The sequence below is a fragment of the Semicossyphus pulcher genome, unplaced genomic scaffold (genome assembly GCF_022749685.1).
Source record: "Semicossyphus pulcher isolate SPU_LCO1_2020_fin unplaced genomic scaffold, fSemPul1.0.p SCAF_7, whole genome shotgun sequence".
NCBI lineage: Eukaryota > Metazoa > Chordata > Actinopteri > Labriformes > Labridae > Semicossyphus > Semicossyphus pulcher.
The window spans coordinates 10,853,111-10,876,131 of NW_027211748.1; the positions used below are offsets into that span (position 1 = coordinate 10,853,111).

Below are 23,021 nucleotides of genomic sequence, written 5' to 3' on the forward strand. Positions count from 1 at the left end.
TGTACTTAAAGGCCTCATTAACTCTGAAACTTAATTCTTGTTCAGATTGTCTCCTCTTCCAGGTGGCTGACTTATGATTGTACCTTTATTAAATTACATCACATGTATGGCTTCATCACTAACCAATGATGAGTGGTAGACAGATGGATAGTTGGACAGGACACAGAGTTGCTCAGTATTACTGAAGCTTTTGGATTGAGGATTTGAGTGGGTGGTTGTGGGTTGTATGTTTAGTTGGACAGAAGTGGAGTTGTGTAATACTCCCAATCAGTTAATTAAATCGCCTTCTTCAGTGCCATTAGTGTGAAGTCATTGCAAACCTTTTATCCAGTCTTAAACAGAAGGCGGTAATGTGACAACTCAAACAGCACAGTTTGTCTTCTTCCTATTTGTGTTGTGTAACGTTGCATCTCTTTTATCCTACCTTTGTTTAACTATGTTCCTCCTGTCAGACTTGTATGCCTCTTACCTCAATATTTTAAGTTTATCAACATATCCTATACACCAATAAGCCATACCATTATGACCACTGACAGGTGAAGTGAATAATATTGTTACCTGTGGGTGGGATTCGAGACTATTTTGTCCTCAAAGTTGATGTGTTGGAAGCAGGAAAAATGGGCAAGCCAAAGGATGGGAGCAACTTTGACAAGGGCCAAATTGTGATGGCCAGACGACTGGGTCAGAGCATCTCCAAACCTGCAGCTGTAAAGGAAAAAGAAGATATACTTCATCCAAGAGGGAAAGTTTAATTTTTTCACAATTTATTTTTGCTACACACACAGTGGCCTGAAATACAGACATGCACAAACAGCACCCTTTGGACATGCATTAACAGAGAGATATCAGAGTTGGACGCTGCACATGGACATGCGCCCCAAGCAGTTGGGGGATTCAGGGCCTTGCACAAGGACACCTGGACAATACCCAGGAGGGAAACCGGCACTGCTCCAGCCCCAATTCCACGCTTGAACCGTACCCGGATTTGAACACGCCACCCTCCCTCCAAGTCCCTAAAGACTGAGCTACCATCTACCCTAAGTGTTCCCAGTCTGCAGTGGCCAGTACCTACCAAAAGTGGTCCAAGGAAGGAAAACAGGTGAACCAGCGACAGGGTCATGGCCGACCACGGCTCATTGATGCAAGTGGGGAGTGAAGGCTGGCCTGTGTGATCCGATCCAACAGAAGAGCTACTGAAGCTCAGAGTGCCTACCACCTACCTAAGCATTGTTGCAGACTGCGTACAACCCTTCATGGAAACAGTATTCCCTCATGGCAGTGGCCTCTTTCAACAGGCTATGCGCCCTGCCACACAAACATGGTTCAGGAATGGTTTGAGGAACACGACAACGAGTTCTAGGTGTTGACTTGGCCTCCAAATTCCCCAGATCTCAATCCAATCGCGCATCTGTTGGAAGTGCTGGACAAACAAGTCCGATCCATGGAGGCCCCACCTCGCAACCTACAGGACTTAAAGGATCTGCTGCTAACGTCTTGGTGCCAGATACCTCAGCACACCTTCAGAGGTCTAGTGGAGTCCATGCCTTCAGGGGCAGGGGGGTTCTGCACAATGTTAGGCAGGTGGTCATAATGTTATGGCTGATTGGTGTATATGTATCTGTTTCTTAAAATGTAAATCTATATAATAAGTGTTGAATAGCAAAAATATCATGATAAGAAATGCTACAAGAAGTGTGAACATTTGTTATTGAAGATGCAGGTTTTTTCTGTAGAGTTAATAAGTCACTTCCTGTCTGCACATCTTTGTTTGTACTCGTCACACTTGCCACAGCCATAATGTGGACAGTCCGACTGAACCCTCTGCTGCCCTTTGTCGGAGCGATTGAGTGAATAAGCCTCAGACAGAGTGAATAAGTGTGCATCTGAACGTGTGCATGCATCCATCTGTGCCACAGTGCTCCCTGCCAGTTGCTGCCTATATTGTCTGTCGCTGACTGTAGGACACAACATGCTCCGAGGCTCTCTGTGTGACAGAGTAGACTAACCAGGCAGGCTGCTATCCAACTTCAGCCATGGGAAGATTAGAGAGCTGGATGGAGATGAGGAGGGGGTGGTGTTTGTGTGTGTGAGGAGGAAGACGTTACGGGAAATCAAATGTTGTCCAAAAGGCTGGTACGTGTGTAATTTCTGGGAATCTGTGTTTTACTGGAACATCTTCTGATGAGCGTGTTAGGCTTACCTACTGCTGTCTTCTTGTTATTTTCTCTGTAACGAACAAATTAAGCTGTTTACACTTTCCTCTCTTACTCATAGTGTTTGGGGTTGAGTGTTTTTGCTCAATGACCAATGCTTGGTATCTAAAAAAGGGGGTTTATATAACCTGCTTCAGTCAATTGACCCTCGATTGACACGCATGCACCCAATTCTGACCCTTTCTCTCTGTTTCTGTTCTAACTTTAAGCCTCATGTAGATCCCAAAAACGTATATATCTTAATAAGGAAACTTAACTTAAAATGGTCCTCACAAAGATAGTAAGAGTGTACCACACTGAGAGCGTTTCCCTCCATGTTTGTCCGTAGTGCCGGCCGTTAGCCATCACAGCTGTTATGTAATGTTTGCTGTACACGGCCAACAGACGTGTGAGATGAATGTCAATGAGGCTGCTCCCTCCTTTTCTCCAGCACAGTCATGTTCATTATCGAGCACTGCAACCCCCAAGAAATCCCACACCTGAAACACCAGTGCTGCTCAGATGCTGGTAGTTCAGAGTGAGTTTGTGCGCTGAAGCTGTGTTGATGAGAGAGTTGTGTTAACGCTTCGATCGTACCTGAGGCGAAAGCTTGAACCGAAATTTGAGTCCCTTCACTTTACTTTCTGTCCTTTTTCTTGATGTTTCCCTCTCTCTCTCTCTCTCTCTCTCTCCCTCTCTTTCCATCCTCACCTCCCTCCGCCCCGACTCCCCCTTCTGTTCCTGGGCCTGTTTCCATAGCAACAGGTTACCATGGAAACTAGGTGACAGTGCAGTGCATCCCGTCCTGCTACATCGCCAGGCGAGAGGTGTGCGGGAAAGGGAAAGTTTGTTTTGCTGGTCTTGTGTTTGCCGAAACGAAATGAAACTGTGGGTTTGATTTTAACCTTTAAATATTCATTTTAAACACCGAAGTGAGAAGTTGTCAATTGTAAATAATTTGTTGTAATTGCATGCTTGCAATCACACCACTTCAATAAGGTATTTAAGGCATTTTAAACATCAAATCTCGTCGGTCTCTGTATATTAGAATCTAAAGATTTAGATGTTTTAGGCTTAAATCCGACTGCTGCAAATACAGAAAAGAAGTTCCATTAAAACAGGGTCTCTTTTGTTCTTCCGACTTTCTGCCAACTATCTGAATTTACATGCTGCAGAATCCCAATTTGTCCATGTCCGATCTATACTTTCCCTCTCTCACTCTCTCTTTCCCTCATCCTATTCGATCTTCAATTTCATGTCCCTTTGAGCCCCTGCATTGTGCACAGAGAGCTTGAAATAACTGCACCACTTGCCAAATGATGCAATTACACAGAAATGCCCAAAAAAATGCACCCCGCTTTTATGTCGCTTCAAATTTAGAAATAGATGAGAAGCGAAAGATAAGAGCCAAGCATTCAGAGCAAACGCTTCTCACGTGTAGAGGGAGGGAGGGCGGAGGGGGGTCTGTTTTGCTGTCTTACACTTTCAGAGCAGCTAAAATGCTCCACAGTGCCTCCACTTGTTTCAGTTAAGTTAGTTGTGACCTGTGCAACATGGGTAAAAAATGAGGAATATTGTGGAATGGCCCAAATGTGCGAGCATCCCTTTCTGTTGTGGGCTCTTGTTTGTAGCCAGATTGTTGCTCCAGTGCTTAATTATGTAAAACAACAGCCCGGGGCCACGTTGAATTTTCACAAAACAATCACAGCTTTTTGAATCCAAGCGCCCGTCCAGTCCTCCATCAGACGGAGAGAGATGAAGAGACATAGACAGAGACTTAGGGAGAGAGAGGGGCTGAAAAAAGAGTGACGGATAAGCAGAGCGCAAACAAACAGAAGGTGCGACAGAGTGACGGAGCGACCGTGTTACACCTGCTGCTGAGGTGGTATCAGCTCCTGCTACTACAGACTGTGACTCTTCATTTAAATGTACCATCATGCAGAATTATACACAACAATCTGCTGCATAATCTCTCATTCAGAATATATCAGAGCTGCACAAAGATGCTGCATTAACAGCAGTGAAGTTCATATCGCATGAACAGGTTCTTCTTCTGTTACAGCAGGACTTTATATGAGAGCATGGAGGATCTGAGGTGATCGAAGTGGGCGAGCTGCATCTCTGTCTCCAGCGCTCGAGCTGACCTGGATTCGGGCACGTGATGAGATGCTGCTGTAGCAGTCTACAAGCTGAATATTCTGCCCGCAGGATCGACTGCTGCCACGAAAATAGCTCCCAAATACAGTTCACCAGTTCTTAGCACGACTCAGGACACTATTGAGTGTCTGCTGAATTGGATGTGACAGTTTAAGGTTGCACAAAGCAGCTCCCAGCATTGACTGGTTGGTTGTTTGTTGTGGTTAGTCACAGGCTGGGACAGAAAAAGTAAATGGGAATGAGGTGGGTTGTTTTATTTTTTCCAGGCTTTTTTAGGCGCTCAAATTGAGGCTGTTGATGATATTTTCTGTGCGTTTGGTTTCAGGCTTTGATGTGCGGTGTTACTCTCTCCAGCTTTGATGCCGGTGGCAAGAAGCACAGGGATTTGTTCAGTCCCCTTTGGGATTAGCTGTGGGAAAAGCACTCTTGATGTTGTTTGTCATCACTGTCCATAGAAATCAGCTCAACATGCAGCTGTGAAAATATGCAGTCAACTATACTAAAGGCATGAGTGACAACATGCTACTTTTATCAGCTGACTTTAGATTCAATTTGCCTCTATTGAGCTGACACACTTTAGTGTCGTTACTATGTTTTATATAAAAATACACTTCTAACATTACACAAACTTCATCATGATTGAACTTGAACATGATTATTGATGGTATTGTTGCAGTAAGTGTTTCCTCCACAATAGCACCGTCGGTGTAAAGCTCCTCTGATAAAGCTCATGAGGAGTTCAGGGTTTCCCTTCAACAATGTTGTATCCCAAGCCGAACCTGATTGACACTGTGGCTTTGTTCCATCTTCATTTGGAAAGTGAAGGTGAAGTAAATAACTGCAGTTTCAATAAGCAGCCAGCAGCATGTCTTTAGTGGTAGTTTGGAAATGATTTTAATCATTTAAAAATGATTATCTTTCTCTTTGAAAATAGTCTGTAACACTCACAATGAGCTGAGCTGTTTTACTCACATTAAAATGAGCTAAGCTATCTGTTTTACTCACATTAAAATGAGCTAAGCTAGCCGTTTTTTACTCACATTAAAATGAGCTAAGCTAGCTGTTATTACTGACATTAAAATGAGCTAAGCTATCTGTTTTTACTCACATTAAAATGAGCTAAGCTAGCTGTTATCACTCACATTAAAATGAGCTAACCTAGCTGTTTTTACTCACATTAAAATGAGCTAAGCTAGCCGTTTTTTACTCACATTAAAATGAGCTAACAGAGCTTTTATTACTCACGTTCAATGGAAACACTTCCTCTGATGGTGAAGTAAGACAAGTTGAAGCGGACCGCGGGAATCAGTGCAACACCTGATTGAGGTATTGTGTCTCGTCACTTCTCCATTCACCGTCTTCAAACACCGCTGTATCCTGTACTGTGTTCTGTTTAATGTTTACTTCATGCTTAGTATTCAGCTTTGTAGATCTCTCTGTCGTAGCCTACAGTTTTTAAACCTTTATTGCTTTCTCCCCGCTGTTATCCCCTCTGTAAAGAGGCCATCAAATTTACCAGACCTCTTTCAGCAGATTGATATGATTACAGTTAGTCCTCCTGATTGTGTGATTAGAAGTGGCATCCCTAGCAAAGGCCTGTTCTTCATAACAACTGTCTGTTATCGAGAAATAGCAGACAATCAGAATCAAGTATTTACCACAGCCGTGTAATAATGCTTTATAGATGATGATGACTGCTTCAGGTTTGGGTTTTTATTTAGTAGTAAATTAACTTTAGAAGCCATCAAATTAATATTCTAGGTTTGTCTTTTCATCATTATTTTTCATATCTGTCAATCATCATGCTGTAGTAGAACAGTCAGGGGATTCCTCTGGCTGTTAAATTTAGATTATGGCTTCATCACTGGTGACTCAGTCCCACTCCAGTCACTTCAACATCAACCCCTACAGTGACTGCTACTCAACTCGCGCGCTCACTTCCACCGCCAAGGTGCAGGAGCTGCAACAGCCAGCAAGAAGCCAGTCAATCAAACCGTGTAGGTGTACCACCCCCATCCAACTCAATCTTTCTACTCTTGCCAAGATATTAGTAACAGTGCCAGCCATCTTTAAAGACTCTAACAAGTTGTGGTTAAACAGGCGCTGTCCACACTTCTGTGCTGTTGGTTTGGCTCTTACAGGACAGCCGTCAGTGTGAGGCGTCAAACTGGAGCTAACTCTCTTCTGGAGTCCTCCTCCCTCCCTTAAAGGCTGTTTGTCTCAGGGCACACTCGGTTTAGACTTCCTCACTGGCCGGAAGCCACGTACAGTACATCTCCCCACAACAGCCTTGTTGACAGAGAGTGCCTTTTAATTGTTTAATCTATTTTATGGTGTTGCTGGCTGTTGCATTGTGAGTGCTTATTCGCTGCTCCTTTCTATGACTTGTAAGTCAGTGTGAGATCAGTTGTGTGTGTGCTGTAGGAGTGCTCGGGGTCAGCGTTTGGCCTTCATATAAGGCTGATATCCCACTGTGATCAGTTTGAAGAAGTACAGGTAAATAACCCTGGAAAATAAACTTCATTTTTAAGGGCCCTGTGCGTCTACACAGGTGTTTTTAATTACCTGAAAAGAGCACTAATTAGGCAACAAGTGGAAACACCTGTGTTGATGCAGTGGGGGCTAAATCTTAGAGGCAACACTGTAAAAGGTGATGAGCTTTTTAACCATAGTGGCACTGTGTGGCAATGCTTCTTACTTACATGTAGCTTCATGACCTCAAGCAGATGCACATTATTTTTTGGTTGGAGACACGGAAAGGAAACTAACAACAAACACTGTGAAATCACCTAAACCCAGAAACACACATGAGAGTACATGAACATGGACACAAGAAGGACAGCTCATTCACCAACTTCTTTTTAACCACCATTTTCCTCCCTTCTCTCTCTCTGTAGTCATCACAGCTTTAATTTGGATTTCTCCTCTCCCTCCTCAACGTAGAGTACAGTCACACTACACTGAGCTCGAACCCATCACTCGTTCCCCTGGGTGTGCGGCTCTGACTGCCTGACTGTGAAGGCTCTAACACTCGCCTGGTCCTCTGCCGTATAATGAGACAGTAGAAGCACAGTTAAAGAACACTTTTATGATCTAGTTTTTAATGAGTCTCTGCCTGGTTCGGTGTTACGAGCCAGAGCGGCTTTAAAATGTTGGCAGAATGACTGGAAAGAAGAGGAGTGCTGTCTTCAAGCACATCAGGATGGAGGAGAAAGATATTTGAAGTGTTGCCCAGATAGATGGAAAATCCAGGAAGTGAACACATCTTATCTATCAGGGACTTCTTCTCTCATTTCTGTACATTTCAGTTACATATGCACTTACCGTGAACCTTTTAAAGGACCAAACCTGTTTACTTCACATCACCGTTACTGTAGTGTGTACAGGCTAGGGTTGAATCTCATACTCGCATTCCCATGCTCCTCAGGTGGTCCCGTTTCCTGAGATGGGAACTTGTTCTTCCATCTTGGGTGTGTTCATGAGCTTTAGGTCATAATGTGGAAACAAAACGGACACTACCAAGAAGATTTCACTATTCAGAGCTTTTAAAAAACGCATTGAAATCTGCGTCCAGTAATTGTGATTTTGCGCCACCCTTGTTGCTGCACTACTACATTACCTAAAACCAGTAAAGATGGTGCTTTACCAGACTTGTTATTACGCTTCATGAAAAAACAAACTTATTTAGGTCACTCTAAGTGGACAGCACCTAATGGTTACAACATAATAACAGATTACAAAATATTACTTTGACTTTTGTCCTCCATGTTTTGGGTGATATGAGGCCAGGCTGACGAGTGGTTGGCCAAACTTCTTGCTGACTTGCAGAGTTGTTGTTTCTACTTGAGTTGTCCTTTCGCGTGATACTTCAGACATCACATGAACATCAAGTCTGCTTTACATTTTACATTTCTACACCTGTAAGTATAAAGATACGTCACTCTGGATTGTGACCATTGATACGTCATTGATGCAAAATGTAAAATGTAAAAATAACGATCCATATTGCGATTCGCCATCTCATTTTGAAATTCCCACAGCACGGCTTTAGCATTTCTGCAACTCCAAGGTCAGCTAGCGCTTCCCACTCCACAATAAATGACAACAATGCTAACAGATAATGGCGACCACTCAAAGCTGCTTTTACACTACATGTCACATTAACCCATTCATACACTGACGCCAGAGGCTGCTACCTAAAGTGCCCAACAGTGTCAGTGTCTTGCCCAAGGACACTTCGACATGTAGACTGAGGGAGCTGGGGATCGAACCTCCGACCTTCCGATTTGAAATAAGACAGACTCTGAGCCACAGCCACTTTTTGAAAATGTCAAAATGCCATTGAAGATATTTGCTCCCCTCTGGGGAATAAATCAGCGGTGTGGACAGCAGCTTTTTAAAAAAGAATTTATGTTCATGATTTTATTTTCATGTTTTTCAGAGTTCAGGAAACATTTTGTGAAACCAAATTTTTGTTGCTTTTTTTCGAGTTGAATCGAATCGAAATCGTATTGTGGCAGACTTTGTGACATCAGCAAATATCATATCGTTCATCAAAGAATCAATATAATATTGGATCACGATGAAACTTGTGATTTACACTTAGTAAGTACTCACAACTACTACTACAGGTAGTCCTTGCAGGCGTGATTGACACCTGCCATGTAATAAGATATACAGTTTGCCATGGAGCACTAATAAGGCCAGAAGGGACTCCATGCAGCTAATAAAAAGCTTGCAGTCTTCAGCCTTTGACACTAATTGCTCCTTCTGTCTTGTTACGCCAACATACACAGCTGCTGGTCCTGACAAATACTGGTGCTAATGTTGTGGGATTTTCTCAAGTCTCTGGCTATAAGGAATTACCCTGATGGAATAAATGGCTCAGTAACAAATCAGATGTGAGTGTTTGTGTGGTAATCTCTTTGATGCCATTTTGGTACTTACATTTATTGTCTCGAATAAGGTAATGGTTTGTGCAGTGGCACCCAAACAACTTGTGTAACATTCCCTCTTAACCGCGGCTCTTTTCTCTAAACAGGCTGTGGCAGCAGATTAAAGTACAGTAGTTGTGAGAACATGGAGGAGGTGACGAGAATTAGCATCAAGTTTGACTTTAGGAACAATCTTTGGGTTCACTTATATGTTATGTGTGTTAATACCACAGGTAAGAGAAGACTTGCCGTCTTTCACCCAAACTTGAAGAACAAATTAGCTGAAGTTGTTTGGGTTTATTTTTTGTATTTTTTTCTCAAGTTGTTATGGAAACAGGCCTGCCCACGTCTGCAGTCACAAAAATGCTTTCTCTCTACAGTTACTCAATCAATTTGTGTTTCTGTTATTCAGCACAACTTGCATATAACACAGAAACAGATGCTATATGTTGTATGCTGTATGTGGGCCACTGAAGGACAGAGTAGATGTACCAGCGTGCTGCAGCCAGATATGATGAATTGACTTGTTACTCCACCTTAAAGACATCGATTCCCTCAGCAGGCCCGTGGGGTCGCAATCTGGCTCCTCCTCTCAGAGAGAAACTGAGAAAGTTAGAAAACATTAACTTTCTGCACTAATGAGCTATTGTGCCTCTCAATTATGTCAGGACATTATTATTCTTGGAGTCTATTGGGCACATGGCCGGAGTACTGAGCCAAGAATGACTACTGACACATTTTCTTTCTCAACAGGACACAAATAACTGGATCACATTGTTTAGTTGAACTTGCAATCATTCATAATCATCATACAGCCCGTTTTTCTCTGCAGGAACTTTTCGAGTGACCACAATCTCTGGCTCGTTCTTGGTACCACTTTAATGAACGCTGTGTTAAAGGTCAAACATTTCTTGTAACTTTTATTGGCAAGCAATCTCGGAACCCATTTGCCATTGTCTGATGGCCCAACATTTCAACGTAACTTCCTCCAGAGTTTAAAGATGGTTCAGGCGCCAATTTTGCATCATGCAACACATTTGTGGAGCCAGTTCGAAGGCTTCCCCGTGCCACTGGCCCAGTGAAGACTGTACTGTGTTAGTGTGCTGCCGGAACCTCCGCCGGGCTGTCCTGTCCCCCTTCCTCGTCCCGCGGGGGGACCCCTTCAGCAGCCAGACACACTGGCCCATTTTACTTCCCGTCCTGCTCTCCGTCTTCTCTGCCTCACTTACAGTGTCTCCCTCCTTCTTTAGCTGCCAAACGCTTCATCTCTGTCGCCCTTAAAGACGAGAGAACGACACTTTGAACATTCACTTTACTGAAGTTGTTTGTGTTTTGGCTCTTGATCTATCAGCAGTATCGTTCTCTCTTTATTGACTTTTTCACTTCTTTCCAAGCAGTTAATAACGCAGCGTTAGTTTATGGCTAAAAACTCATCATATAAAGTGGTTCGGTGTTAGCTGCTGTGTAAGTTGTAAGCTGTAATTGTTGCTAAATCGAGAATAGCAACAATAAACTAATTACCCCGCGGCTGCTGATGCAAGTTTACCCACAAGAACTTAATGGATAATTACATAGAAGTGCAGGCGAGGGCTTGATAAGTGTAATAAGTGTCCTGGGCTTTAAAAGGTAGCATCAGATTTACAGACTGAGGAAGCAGCAGCGCAGAGGGAGCGAGATGAAGCGAGCCAAAAAGAGGGGAACACCCTCCCTCCTCTTCCTCCTCCTGCTTCCAAGCCAAACGTGTCACTGTACCAGCCGCTCACGTTTTGCTCCAGTTTCGGTGTGGCTCAAATTCCTCTGAGTTTTACCCTTTTTTTGAAAGGCAGATGAGTTTATTAATTACACATTCGCTGACTCTGTGCCTTCCAATCCAAAGTTTTTCACAGGCTGCATCATTTTTTCATCATACTGCACCAGGAATAGCAAACACTGCCTGGTTAATTCAGCATATTTGACTGCAGTGAAATGCTGGTTTATATCTTTGATTTTGCCTCATCCATGGTCACTGCTTTTTAGCATCAAACACAAAAAGATGCACACACACACATTTAGAAAACGTAGACATGAAAGTATGCTGCGAGCATGACAGTGGGCGGGTGTGGGAGTCTGAAGTGTGTCTCTGTCTTTCTCCGCCGGTGTGAAAAGTAGTTCAGTAATTAAAGCAAACCTCTCTCCGGTCCCCGATGGAAAGGGAGAAGGCAGAAAGGGTGAGGAGGCAGTGGGAGGGGAGTGGGTGAGATAAAGAAGAAAGGCGAGATAAAAAGCCAGAGACGGTTATTTTTGATGCAGAGGGAAGAAGAAAGGGAGGTTTCAATTTTAGCTCGGCGTGCAGGATGGCCATGAGGGGAGAATGTGGCAGCTGAATGCCGAGATGCTGATCGGTTAGACAGGAATTCACGCACACGCGCGGACACACGACACACACACACCAGCGCTGACATTACATCTCGGAGCACCGGCACGCTGCTGCAATCCCCCTGAAGACAAGAGTTTCCCTCATTTTAAGGATAATGACCGAGACAGAGCTTTCAAGTGCTTTGTAAAGGCATCAGCAGTGACCCAGATCAGAGGTTCATTTACTGTCGGAAAATAGACATTCCCTGTTTTTACTGAACCCCTGTATTCACCTAAAGTCTGCACACTAATTAGGCTGCTGTGAAAGACTTTTCTGAAACATTCAGACTGAAAAAACCCGAAAGAAATGTTGATGCTTATTTCCCCTGTAAACATTCGGTGCAGTTTCGTGTTCGAGCGTTTTTTTTGCTGCTCGTTATCCGAAACTTTCTGCCGTTCTCCTCGCCTAACGAAGGCGTGAGCTGCACTCCACCGCTGCCTGGTGTGTTTGTTTTGAGAGGTGTCCCGTTCTGACCTACATACATTACCCTGACCAGCGCTAAACTTTGTCTCCATGACAACAGGAGGTGTGCGGGAGGGATGCGCCCACTTGAAAGGCAGGATGTTGTTGTCTTCCTACTGTAGCACGAGCCTCCGCAAGCCCACACAGCCTCAGCACTCAGATTCAAATCACAGATATGCTCAAGAAGGTATTGCTTTTTCTGTAGGTTCACTCAAACATAAACACTTTTTTTTTTTTAAGCAAGGCGAGAGGGGGAGAGATGGAGAGAGGAACGGAGGGAAGGTCTCTGATGTATAATTTATCTGTGCAGCGGGTGGGCGGTCGACATGGGGTGTGAGTCGGGAGAGGAGAGGGGAGGACAGGAGGGTGGCGGGGAGGAAATTCGGGGGAGGAAAGGTGGGCGGGCAGGGAGTTGGAGGGAATCCAACGCTCTCACGTTTTCCCTGTGCCAAAGACTGTAAGCCTTCCTGTGGGAATACAGGTTTGAATACATTAATCTGTTATTGGACTCATGCATGTTTCTCATATGGCTTTATTCTTACACCAATAAATCACTTGCACTTAGAAGAAAAACTGCTATCATCTTTATACGAAACATTTTGACCGATTTTTATCAATTTCACTTGTGCAGCAACATCCCACTCGCATCAACTTTGCACTTGCACTTGCACATGTTCAATGTTTCTCAGGGCAGATGGTGCCTTATAGCATTCAGACATTGAGCTCTTGAAGGCAGTAGCTTTAAGAAAGAAGAAGAGAGGAATAAAACAGGAATGGAGGAGACCACACAGGCAGAAGAATCAATCTGCTTTGTTAGGAGACCGGCATAGAGACCTCATTCTCTCACCCCCCACCCTCCCTTCTTTTCTCTCTCTATGTTCCTCTCACCCACTCCCTGTTCGTTTTTTTTTCCTTCTCCTCAAGACGTTTACACGTTTTTGCCTTCCACATGCCTGGCTGCAGGCTACGGGTGAGGTGAAATGGAAAGGAAGAGAGGCGGTTAATTTCAAATGCACATTCCTTCAGGGAGGGGGGGAGGGGGGGCTGCAGGCAGAGGGGGTCTGCAGAGCTACATGAGACCAATAAACAACCACAGAGAAGATGGGAGGGAATTTATGAAATATTATCTGTAATATGACCTACATAAAAGTACAACACCTCACTGCTTTTCTCGGTGCCCCACTTTAAGGATATGTGTTTGTTGGTGCACGTTCAGTTATCGTGGGTGTGCATGAGTGTGCATGCGCTTTGTTTTCAAGTCTGCTGACCACAGATAGCACTCTGTTGTTGTCTCTACCCACTGACCAGCTTGGCATCACCCACAGTTTGTCACACATACACACAAACACACATAGAGAATCCACCTCTGCATGCTTCTCACTAATCACCCCCCCATTATAAAGCCTTCATCACCATGGTTCAGAGCACACAATAACTAACTTCTTATTTGGCAAGTTTTTGGTTCTGTCAAGTTGAAGGACATTTATTGTTGGGCTCTTTTGAGATGGTCGCTGTGTCGTGGTGAGGGTCTGATGACAGATTCGTAAACTCTTATGGAGAGTAGATTTAGCAGCAAAGCAAACAACACATCGGATCCTGACCAGTCATCAATCACAGCTTTCTCTGAACTTCACTGTCCCACTTGGTAACGTCAACATCTTAAACGTTACAGTACATGTTGTAGTTTCCATCCACCCATGCATTTATGCATTTTCTTCGGCTTATCCGGGGTCGAGTCGCGGTGGAAGCAGGCTACGCAAGTTAGCCCAGACGTCCCTCTCCCTAGCAACATTTTCCTCCTTGGGGTATCCCTAGGTGTTCCCAGGCCGGGTGGGATATATAATCCCTCCAGCAAGCTCTGGGTCTACCCCAGCGTGTCCTCCCAGTCAGACGTTCCCTGAAACCCTCCACAGGGAGGCGCCCAGGAGGCATCCTAACCCATCCATAACCGAACCACCTCAATTGGCTCCTTTTGATGCGAAGGAGTAGCTGCTCTACTTCAAGCTCCCTCCAGATGTCGGAGCTCCTTACCCTCTCTCTATGGCTGAGCCCCAACCCCCTGTGGAGGAAACTCATTTCAGGCCACTTGTATCCGCAAACTCATTCTTTTTCTCACTTATGGTTCAGCTCCTTCTTCACCACGAAGGTCCGGTAGAACGCCCGCTTAACTGCTGACGCTGCACCAACCCATCTGACTATGTCACGATCCATTTTACCCTCACTCATGAACAAGACCCCGAGTTACTTGAACTCCTTTGCTTGGGGCAGTGCCTCTCTGTTGTAGTTTCCATTGTAGGCAAAAGAAAGCAGAAAAATGTACGTGGTAGTTTTTTGGTTTGGTCGTCATCTACTAAATACTATAATTGAAATGTTCCCTCTCAAAGATTTTGACACTATTTTGAAATGGAGTCGATTGAGTGGCTCCAATTGGCCACATGAGTCAGTATTGATGCAGGAGAACTGAAACATTTGTTCTCAGATGAATCCAGATTATGTAACCTGCAGTTTTTGCAGATTGTGACCAACTGCCACCATGTCCTCATCTGACCACCGGAGACAATCAGCTATCTCACGGACAGTATCTCTGGGCCAACTAGAGCTCTGAGAGGAGAGAATGGAGATAACAGAGGCTGAATATTATTACAGTCCAATGAGGACAAGAGGACAAAGCAGAGAAAGGAGACACTGAGGATGTTCACCAGGAGAAAGAGGGCCCACAGAGAAATGTAATTCTCCTTGGATCGACGGCTTATCTTCTCTCTGACTAAAGCAGAAAGGTCAAACAGGGACTTTGACCGACATAGACAAAGTTAATATTTGAAAGGTTTAAACAAGTTAATTTGTTCCTTCCAATACAAAACATAGTTGGGACATTTCTAGAAAACTAATTCTTCATGGGTTGATCACAAAATGGCTAAATAAGCTCCTGATAAGACACTTAATAGTTGAAGAAATATTAGGAAATAATATATAAGATGTTTGTTTAGCTGCATTTAAAACCAAAAAATAGCTTCGAATAATGTTTTATCATAATTTTGGGTTGTCAGTAAGTTCAATTAAACAAGAGATTCCAACCATGCAAGCACTGAGCTTTATTATGCCAAATGTGCTTTGAGTTAGATGCTAATATTAGCATGTCAGCACTACAGTTAATGCTAATCTGAGTGGTACATTTATTTGGAATTTCTTCCCTTCACAGTGATAACAATACATTTGTCCACCTTTTTTAAAAGCGTTTAAAGGGCTGTTCATCTCAAAAATGCTATGAAGGAGATCTGATGCTAATCCAAGATATTACTTATTACTATGTGACTCCCACACATAGGGTTTATGGTCATATGTCTTGGGCATGTGAGATTATATAAAGTTGCTGTAAGACGAATTGATTGTGTAAAAAAACCCTTTTTAGTTGAAGAAGATCTGGGACCCAATGATCTGGACTGGAGAGTGATATATCGTCTGCATAGAGGTTAGCCTTTAGATCATGTTTGAAGATACTGGCCAGGTTCTGGTGAGCGCTGATACCACAGGCAAAGGGCTCAAGTGCTGTTGTAAACATAACTGGTAAATGGACTGCGCTTATATAGTGCACTCAAAGTGCTTTCACACTACATGTCACATTCACCCATTCACACACAGTCATACACTGATGGCAGAGGCTGCTACGTAAAGTGCCCAACTGTCAATCAGTCATCACATTCACACACTGTTGGCTATACCACCGGTAGCAATTTTTGGGTTCAATGTCTTGCCCAAGGACACTTCAACATGTAGACTGAGGGAGCTGGGGATCGAACCTCCGACTATCCAATTGAAAGACGACTGACTCTGCCACTAAAGCCACAGCCGCCCCTAAACTGGTGAGGCTGGGCATCCCTGTCTGGTGGCTCTGTAGAGCTGTAAAGGGGATGAGATCAGAAGATCAGTTTTGACTTATTGGACCAAAACCAAACTTGGGTGTACATGAGATGGATGAGACTCTATCCTGTCAAATGCTTTGCTAACAGTGAGTAAGATTGCAAGAGATGGGGCGCTGGTTCAGCTCAGTTTGTAGAGCACCAGCCCAAGGTACAGAGGCCTCAGCTCGACTCCAGCCTTCCACCGTTTGTTGCATGTCATCCCCACTCTCTCTTTCCCGTATCCTCCTGGAATCCCTCATGGGGGATCTTGACTCCAGATCTCATATTACATCTTTGTTGCAGCACACTCAAGACAGGTCAGGTCACTCAGACACGAGCTTCCGCCACCACACTGAATAATTTAGGAGAGGCCATGATGTTATGCATGCAGGTGCGTGTTTGCATGTGCGTCTGATTATGTTTTGTGTGTGTATGCATGTTGAGGAATAGAATCGGTAAAGTGTGAAGTGTGGTTTCCTCTGTGCTCTTGAAGAAGCCCCATGGCCCACTTCGGATCAGCTTACAGATGTCTGACTGAGCTGATGGGCTGAACACTGACTCAGTGTTTTGGGGATGGTGTTTCCTCACTCCAGTGTTTGGGTGTCACGGCTTGTCAGCCCTCGTCCACCTGTTGATTGAGATAACTCTACATTAGACACTTTGGTCATTTTGGATACATATATGCACGTTCTAAAAATGATCTCAAATCTCTGTAAATAAATACTTGTTTATCGTTAGAAATAGTGGCACAGCATCAAATCCGTAAAGACCTGCCACTGTTGATCCTTTATCATAATAATACCACCACTCTGATGTGTGGGTGGATGATTTACAGAGTGCCAGAGCTGTTGTCGTAGTGCTCGTGCGGACACGTACAGAGAGTGTCTGAATATGATTCACCACACTAAATGCATCCTCCTCCTCCTCATAAGGATTTCCTGTGCATGCCAACATGCAGCACATGGTTGTGAGAATCTCACTCAGTGAGATTTCCTGCAAACACATAAAGCGGGTTGGGGTGAGGTGATGTGATGTGCGTCAGTTTGTTTGAAGTGGTCTAAAATATAACAAGCGTTTCTGTCCAAGCTGTCCTCCAACTGCAGGCCTACCTGTCAAATGGTTGTGGTTATAGCTGAGGTGTTTGCTAATAGTTCAGTGTCTTCTTGAATTACAATGACGTCAGTCAGCAGTGACATAAGGCTCTGGAGTTACACGGCACAGGTACAGAGGGTGAACCATACATCTTGATGTCATGAATAATGGCTGAGGGGGTGAAGTCAGGATGATGCGCTTTGTTGAAGCAGGTTCACTCTTTCAGCGAAGCCTCTGGAGGGCTCCACCTGTGCTGTACTTTGGCTCCTATAGTTCTTCTAAGGAAACTGTCACAATGCATTTTTTAAGAGGTAGAAATATTGTTAGTTTTTTAACCAAATATATTTCTGGCACTTACACTGAAAAACAAAAACACTTTGAAATGTGAAAGAGTCACTTGTATCATCAACTTTCATCCTAATCTCTACAGAGCGTTTAACCCTCTTTTAGGAGAATGTGTAGATTTACTGTATTGTTTAGTCAGAAAGAAAAAGCTTCTCTGCTTTCAGCATTTGAGCTAAGCTAATAAAAAAATCTTGGACTGAACACAAATCCTCAATTTCGGAAATAGCCTGTTACCTGTGTTGCATGGTGTCCTGGCATACACCTATTACATTACTTACCGATCGCCAAAAGTTGTTTTAAAAGCCTGTGATCAATGCTTGCCTGAAGACGGTCTTACACCTTCCTTTCTCATCTACTAAATTATCTAGTTTTCTGTTTGCCTTAAAGGGATAGTTCGGGTTTTTTGGGGTTGTATGAGGTACTTATAAATAGCGAGTGTACTATTGCTGCAGATGGGGTCAGAAGTACCACGTACTTTGGCCACTTAAAAGAGTCCTGTATACCCAGCATGCAGCACATGGTATCGGATCAGCCTTTTTGGGTCGGAGGTTTGTAGGAGAAACAACAAATAAAAGAAATTACAATACAGTATTATGGAAACGATGAAGTGCCACTCAAGGTGGGGACTAGAGGACATTGTTTTCCTACCCATGCTGTGAAGTGTTTTTGGCGGGTTGTCAGCTGTTTGGTTCAGAAAGTGCCACAGCTGGCACAGACCGAAATCAAACTTCACTTTTCTATACTATACTAGAAAATGCGAAGAAAACAGACTTGCCCCTCCATGGGGGAGCAGGCAGGGGATGTGGTCGAGGAGGCAGTGGGTTCAGAACCAGGTAAGTAGTCCATACAGGCAAACAGTGCAGTAAGGGGGAGGCAGAAGACGGGTCAGAAACAGGCGGAGGGTCAGTAAGTCAGCAGGTAGGTATACACATTCTGTAACCGACGTGGCAACACAGGAAGAGTCTCTAAACCCACAGGGAAGTAAACAGGGAAACTCACACTGTAGAGCAGCCAGGGGAGAGGTAAACACAAGCCGTGGACAAGCAGAGATGGAGCTTGAGGTTGGGAATAAGAAGGCTGAGGCGTTTTCCGGGATTGCGACGAGGTTCGGTGGTCAGAGGTTGGCAGTGTCAGCAACGGGTAATCAGTCTAAAGAAGAGTGCTAGGACGTCTTGCATGAGTGGCCAAGAACAATCTTGCAACACTTTTTTACCAGACAGTCTCTTAGTGGGTTGGCCTGGGTCGTTTGGCAAGGCACAGCCAGGCACAGCCAGGCCTACCCGTGCCTACGCGCCTGGGGAGCGGGCAGGTGAGCAGTGGAGCTGAACTCTGACACACGCAACTTTTTGGTACATATAGTTAAGTAGTTAAAACATCTGGACCACCCTGAAAAATATAAGCAAGTTTTGAAAAAAGCCATTTATTTCATTCTGTCATGGCTTCAACTGTAATCGCCATCTCTGCCATGTTTTATCAAGTACTCCCTCTTGCACGTCACTCTACCCTTGTATCTCCTATTTCTGTGCATTAAATTACTCATCCCATATTCACAGACCCCTCCACCCTTCCTCTCGCCTTTCCTCCGTGTCACAGTGCAGAGTGAATAATTCATGTTCGGGCTGCTTGCTGGTGGAGATGAATCATGTGAGGAGAGCAGGATACACGTGCTCGTCTCTGAGTGACTCTTCTCTCCAAAGACCTCGGGACAGCGTTGGGGGGAGCCACTGTGCTTCTCCACAGCTAACTATAACGACCACTACTACTACTCCGTCCTGGCTGCATGACAGGATCATCCCAGCGTTCATGACAGTCACACGTGAGCTCTGCCTTCAAAGCCCAGGCATAGAGCCATCCCCAGAGACCGTGCAGCGGCTCCTCACTATACATCCTCACTCTGGATCTAGAGTGTGGGACATTAGAGCTTCATAATTTATCTCATAAATTATGTTTTATTTATTTCCAGGGTACTTTTAAATGCTAGCTTATGTTAGCTTAAGCCCTATCTGAGACCGTTGTAAGCTGTAATGTTCTGTTCTCTGGAAAGCCTAAAATGTTCAGAGTCATCAGATCTCTTTGCTTTCTGAGCCACATGCTCTGCATGTTGTCATTATTACAATAATCCAAGGTCTCACCTTTTGTCCGTCTGCTAATGTGCACCACTGAGCGCAGCCTGATTGGCTGACTGATTCAAAGAACAATCCTCTGTCGGTTCATTTGCTGCACGCTTTCCTGCCGTAGTTTTTAATCTTTGAGGCATATTAAGTAGTTTAAAGGTTAAAGTGAAGGCACGGGTCACTGGTGTTCAAGTCATATCGGGTTAAAAGTATTTTAAGATGTAGACTGTGCATAGAAACCTGCCATGCAGTGTGAAACAACAATAACCTCTGAGCTAGCAGTGTACAAGCTGATAATGGCAGGTTCTGAAGATTTGGATCATACAATGTGTCAGGCCTGCTCGGGTCTTTCAGTAAATAGTTGTAAAGATATACAAAAAAAAGTGTGTAGAATATTTGCTTTCTTAGCATCTTGTGACATTAATTAGGACTATAGTTAGCTTCTCCTTATATCTCTACATGTTGGTTAAATCAAGAGACCCACCGCTGTGAATCTCTTGCCACCAAAGCTTTGTTTTCCAGGCAGAAATATGAATGCCATTTGGTGGTAAATATACATTCATATGGAAGTTGGCCTGAATATACTTGTATAGCTTGTCATAGGGCTGCGTGGTCTGTCACCTCACAGCTAGAAGGGTTCTAGTTCGAATCCCAGTTTGCGTGTTCTCCCCGTGCATGTGTGAGTTCCCTCCAGGTACTCCGGCTTCCTCCCACAGTCCAAAGACATGCTCGTTAGGTTCATTGGTGACTCTAAAATCGCCCCATAGGTGGGAGTGTGTGCATGAAAGGTTGTCTGTGACTATGTGTGAGGCCTGTGGTATGTGTCCCGGGTGTTCCTCGCCTCTCGCCCAATGCCAGCTGTGATAGGCTCCAGCCCCCTGCGACCCTGAACAGGATGAGTGGTATAGATAATGGATGGATAGCTTGTCATTGATATTTTAAAATCATCAGTGAAAGTACGATGAGTTTTAACATTTAGCCTCTTTGTGAATTGAACCAGATTTTACTTCAGTTGCAGGAACAAAACTACATGTAAACGTACCTTGGAGAAGCCAAGACTCTGACTGCAGGACTCTCATGCCTGATGTTGATCCATTTTTGATGCAGTCATCTGTCTGAATTGATTTGGACTATCCTTTATCTTTGGCAGAGGCATGCAATAGTGACACTGACTTCACCATTTACTGTGACGTCGGTATAATAATTTTCTGAACAACAACATATAGCTTTTAAATCCTTTGTGTTCATATAAGTCCAGTGAGCTTCTACAGAGCTGAAGTGAAGTTCGGCCTCCCCCCAAGGGCACGGAGGATACAATTATGTCATGATGAAGTTAAATTATGCAGTTGTTCAACAAAAACAAGTTCACTACCAACACTGTTTAGTCATGGATCTGCTTCATCCTAACGTTAACCAACTTGAATTGGATTGGTTTAGAGAAGTATAAACTACCCAGAGTAACTGCGAGATAACTTTGGGTTCAGCCTGACCTCTCTCCAGCGCTGACACAGTGCTAAAACATGTCTGGCCATGCAAGTCTTTTTCATTTTAAAGTCTAAAGTCGCCAGATACATGACTCCAAATCTGATTTGAGTCCAAGTCTTCAGCCCACAACTCTGAGGATGAGTAGTTACTTAGCAGCTGGTGTGTGTCTGCTTGTTGCAGTAGAATCTGCTGTATGCTTGTAAAACAACAATATGTTGACCCATTTATATGTTGGTTGCAAAAAGTTTGTTGCCTACGGCTCGGTGTTCTGCATTTTCTGTCCTTTCACTCCCACACACACTTCTGTCTCTGGAGAAACAGCGAACTGTCTCTCTGCATGCTTTGGTTTGTGTCTGTGTGTGTGTCTACTCTACTTTGCCCGAGCTCTGCAGTCCTCTGATACTTACTGTGTCCTGGTGCACACGTGCTTCTCACTGTAGTGTTGATGGACCCAGAACAATAATAATTCATATGGAGGGGCCCTTATGGTTCTCTGCTGTCACACTGTGTTATCAGTCCGCATGGCTGAGCAGGCGGCACTGCGGACTGAAAAGCTTGCTGCTTAATATTGGCTAACAAGGATGCAACGCATGTGCTGGACTGGAGGGAGGCCTATGTGAGGGAGATTTGTATTTAACAGTCTCTGTTTGTGACAGGTTAAGACATCTGAAACAGGTCGTGGTTAAGGTTTTTTATGACATATTTGGATTTTATTTAGAAGATTGTCTCTCCCAATGTCCTGCCTGTCCTTAAGGAAATATATATGTTTTAAACCAGTGTTTTACTTTGGTAACTCCTGTTTTCTTTTATAACATTGTACCCACCACAGACATTATAACGTGGCCACAGATTAGGCAAAAATATAGAGCTGTAAGTCTTAAACAAACCCCCAGCTCAGTCATTTAATCAAACCAGGACTTTGTTTACAGCCCATCTCCCTCCTCATGCTTGCTGTCCCATTGGACACATTTTTAGCACATGCCAAAATGTTATAACCATTAGAAATGGCTAAAGGTACTTGATCAATGGACTGTGTTGGTGTTGGTTGTAACCTCTTCTCTTTCTTTGTTTTTCCAGATCAGTCGCTGCTTGAAGCCCGGAGGACGTTTCGTCTCAGTCACCTTCGCTGACCCCTTCTTCAGGAAGCGCCTCTATGCTAAAACCGAGTATAAGTGGTCCGTTAAGAAGCACAGTTACGGAGAAGGCTTGGAATATTTTGTGTATGTAATGACCAAAGGAGAGGAGCTGAGTCCTGAAGACCAAGCTCTGGAGATAAAGCTACGAGAGGACACCGAGAAATCCCAAGCTTCCAGGATCACAACAACACAACATGAGGAGGAGGAAGACTTCATGTCGAATATCGACTTATAAAGTAACGGGATTGTCAGACGGAAACTAAGACAAACTTTATTCCTGAGATTAATGAGCGAGCTTTTTACTCTAACAATGACCTCAGAAACTTGTCCACCCTCTGATATACAACACAAACTTTTTCTATCAGCCCAAATGACTAGTCCTTAGTTTTATTATGAGATTGTATTAACTGTGGTCTTCAGTTAGAGCTTCATGTGGACATTTGTGAGGAATAATTCAAGTGGACTCTTTTGATACATGATTAAGACCACCAGGAGTTTCTGTCATTATTGGGCGATATACGGGGCTGTGTACTCTGTTATTGGATATACTGTATATACAAAATAAGACGGGATTTAATGTTTTTAATGATTTAAACACATTAAGAAAATCATGGATCTTCACCAAATGGATGCTCAAATCCATCTGGTAAATGCTCGTTATTCAGGTTGGTTTTATACATCTTTTTATTGTATTTTTTCAGTTTAATTGTGAATGCTGTGGACGGATTTGTACTCATGTTAACTGACTCATTTTGCTTCTTCTTCTGTCTGTTTTAATATTCTGAGGCTGCTAAATCAGCTTCTGTTTTA

General features: G+C 43.8%; 1 protein-coding gene across 1 annotated transcript in view; it reads left to right on the forward strand.

The window, feature by feature from the left end:
* Window positions 1–23,021, forward strand: part of ece2a (endothelin converting enzyme 2a) — an 85,073-nt gene extending 62,052 nt beyond the window's left edge. Inside the window, exon 4 of the mRNA XM_069685366.1 lies at window positions 22,153–23,021. Coding sequence (XP_069541467.1) covers window positions 22,153–22,446 — 294 coding nt within the window. The 3' untranslated portion in view covers window positions 22,447–23,021. The remainder of the gene's footprint in view (window positions 1–22,152) is intronic.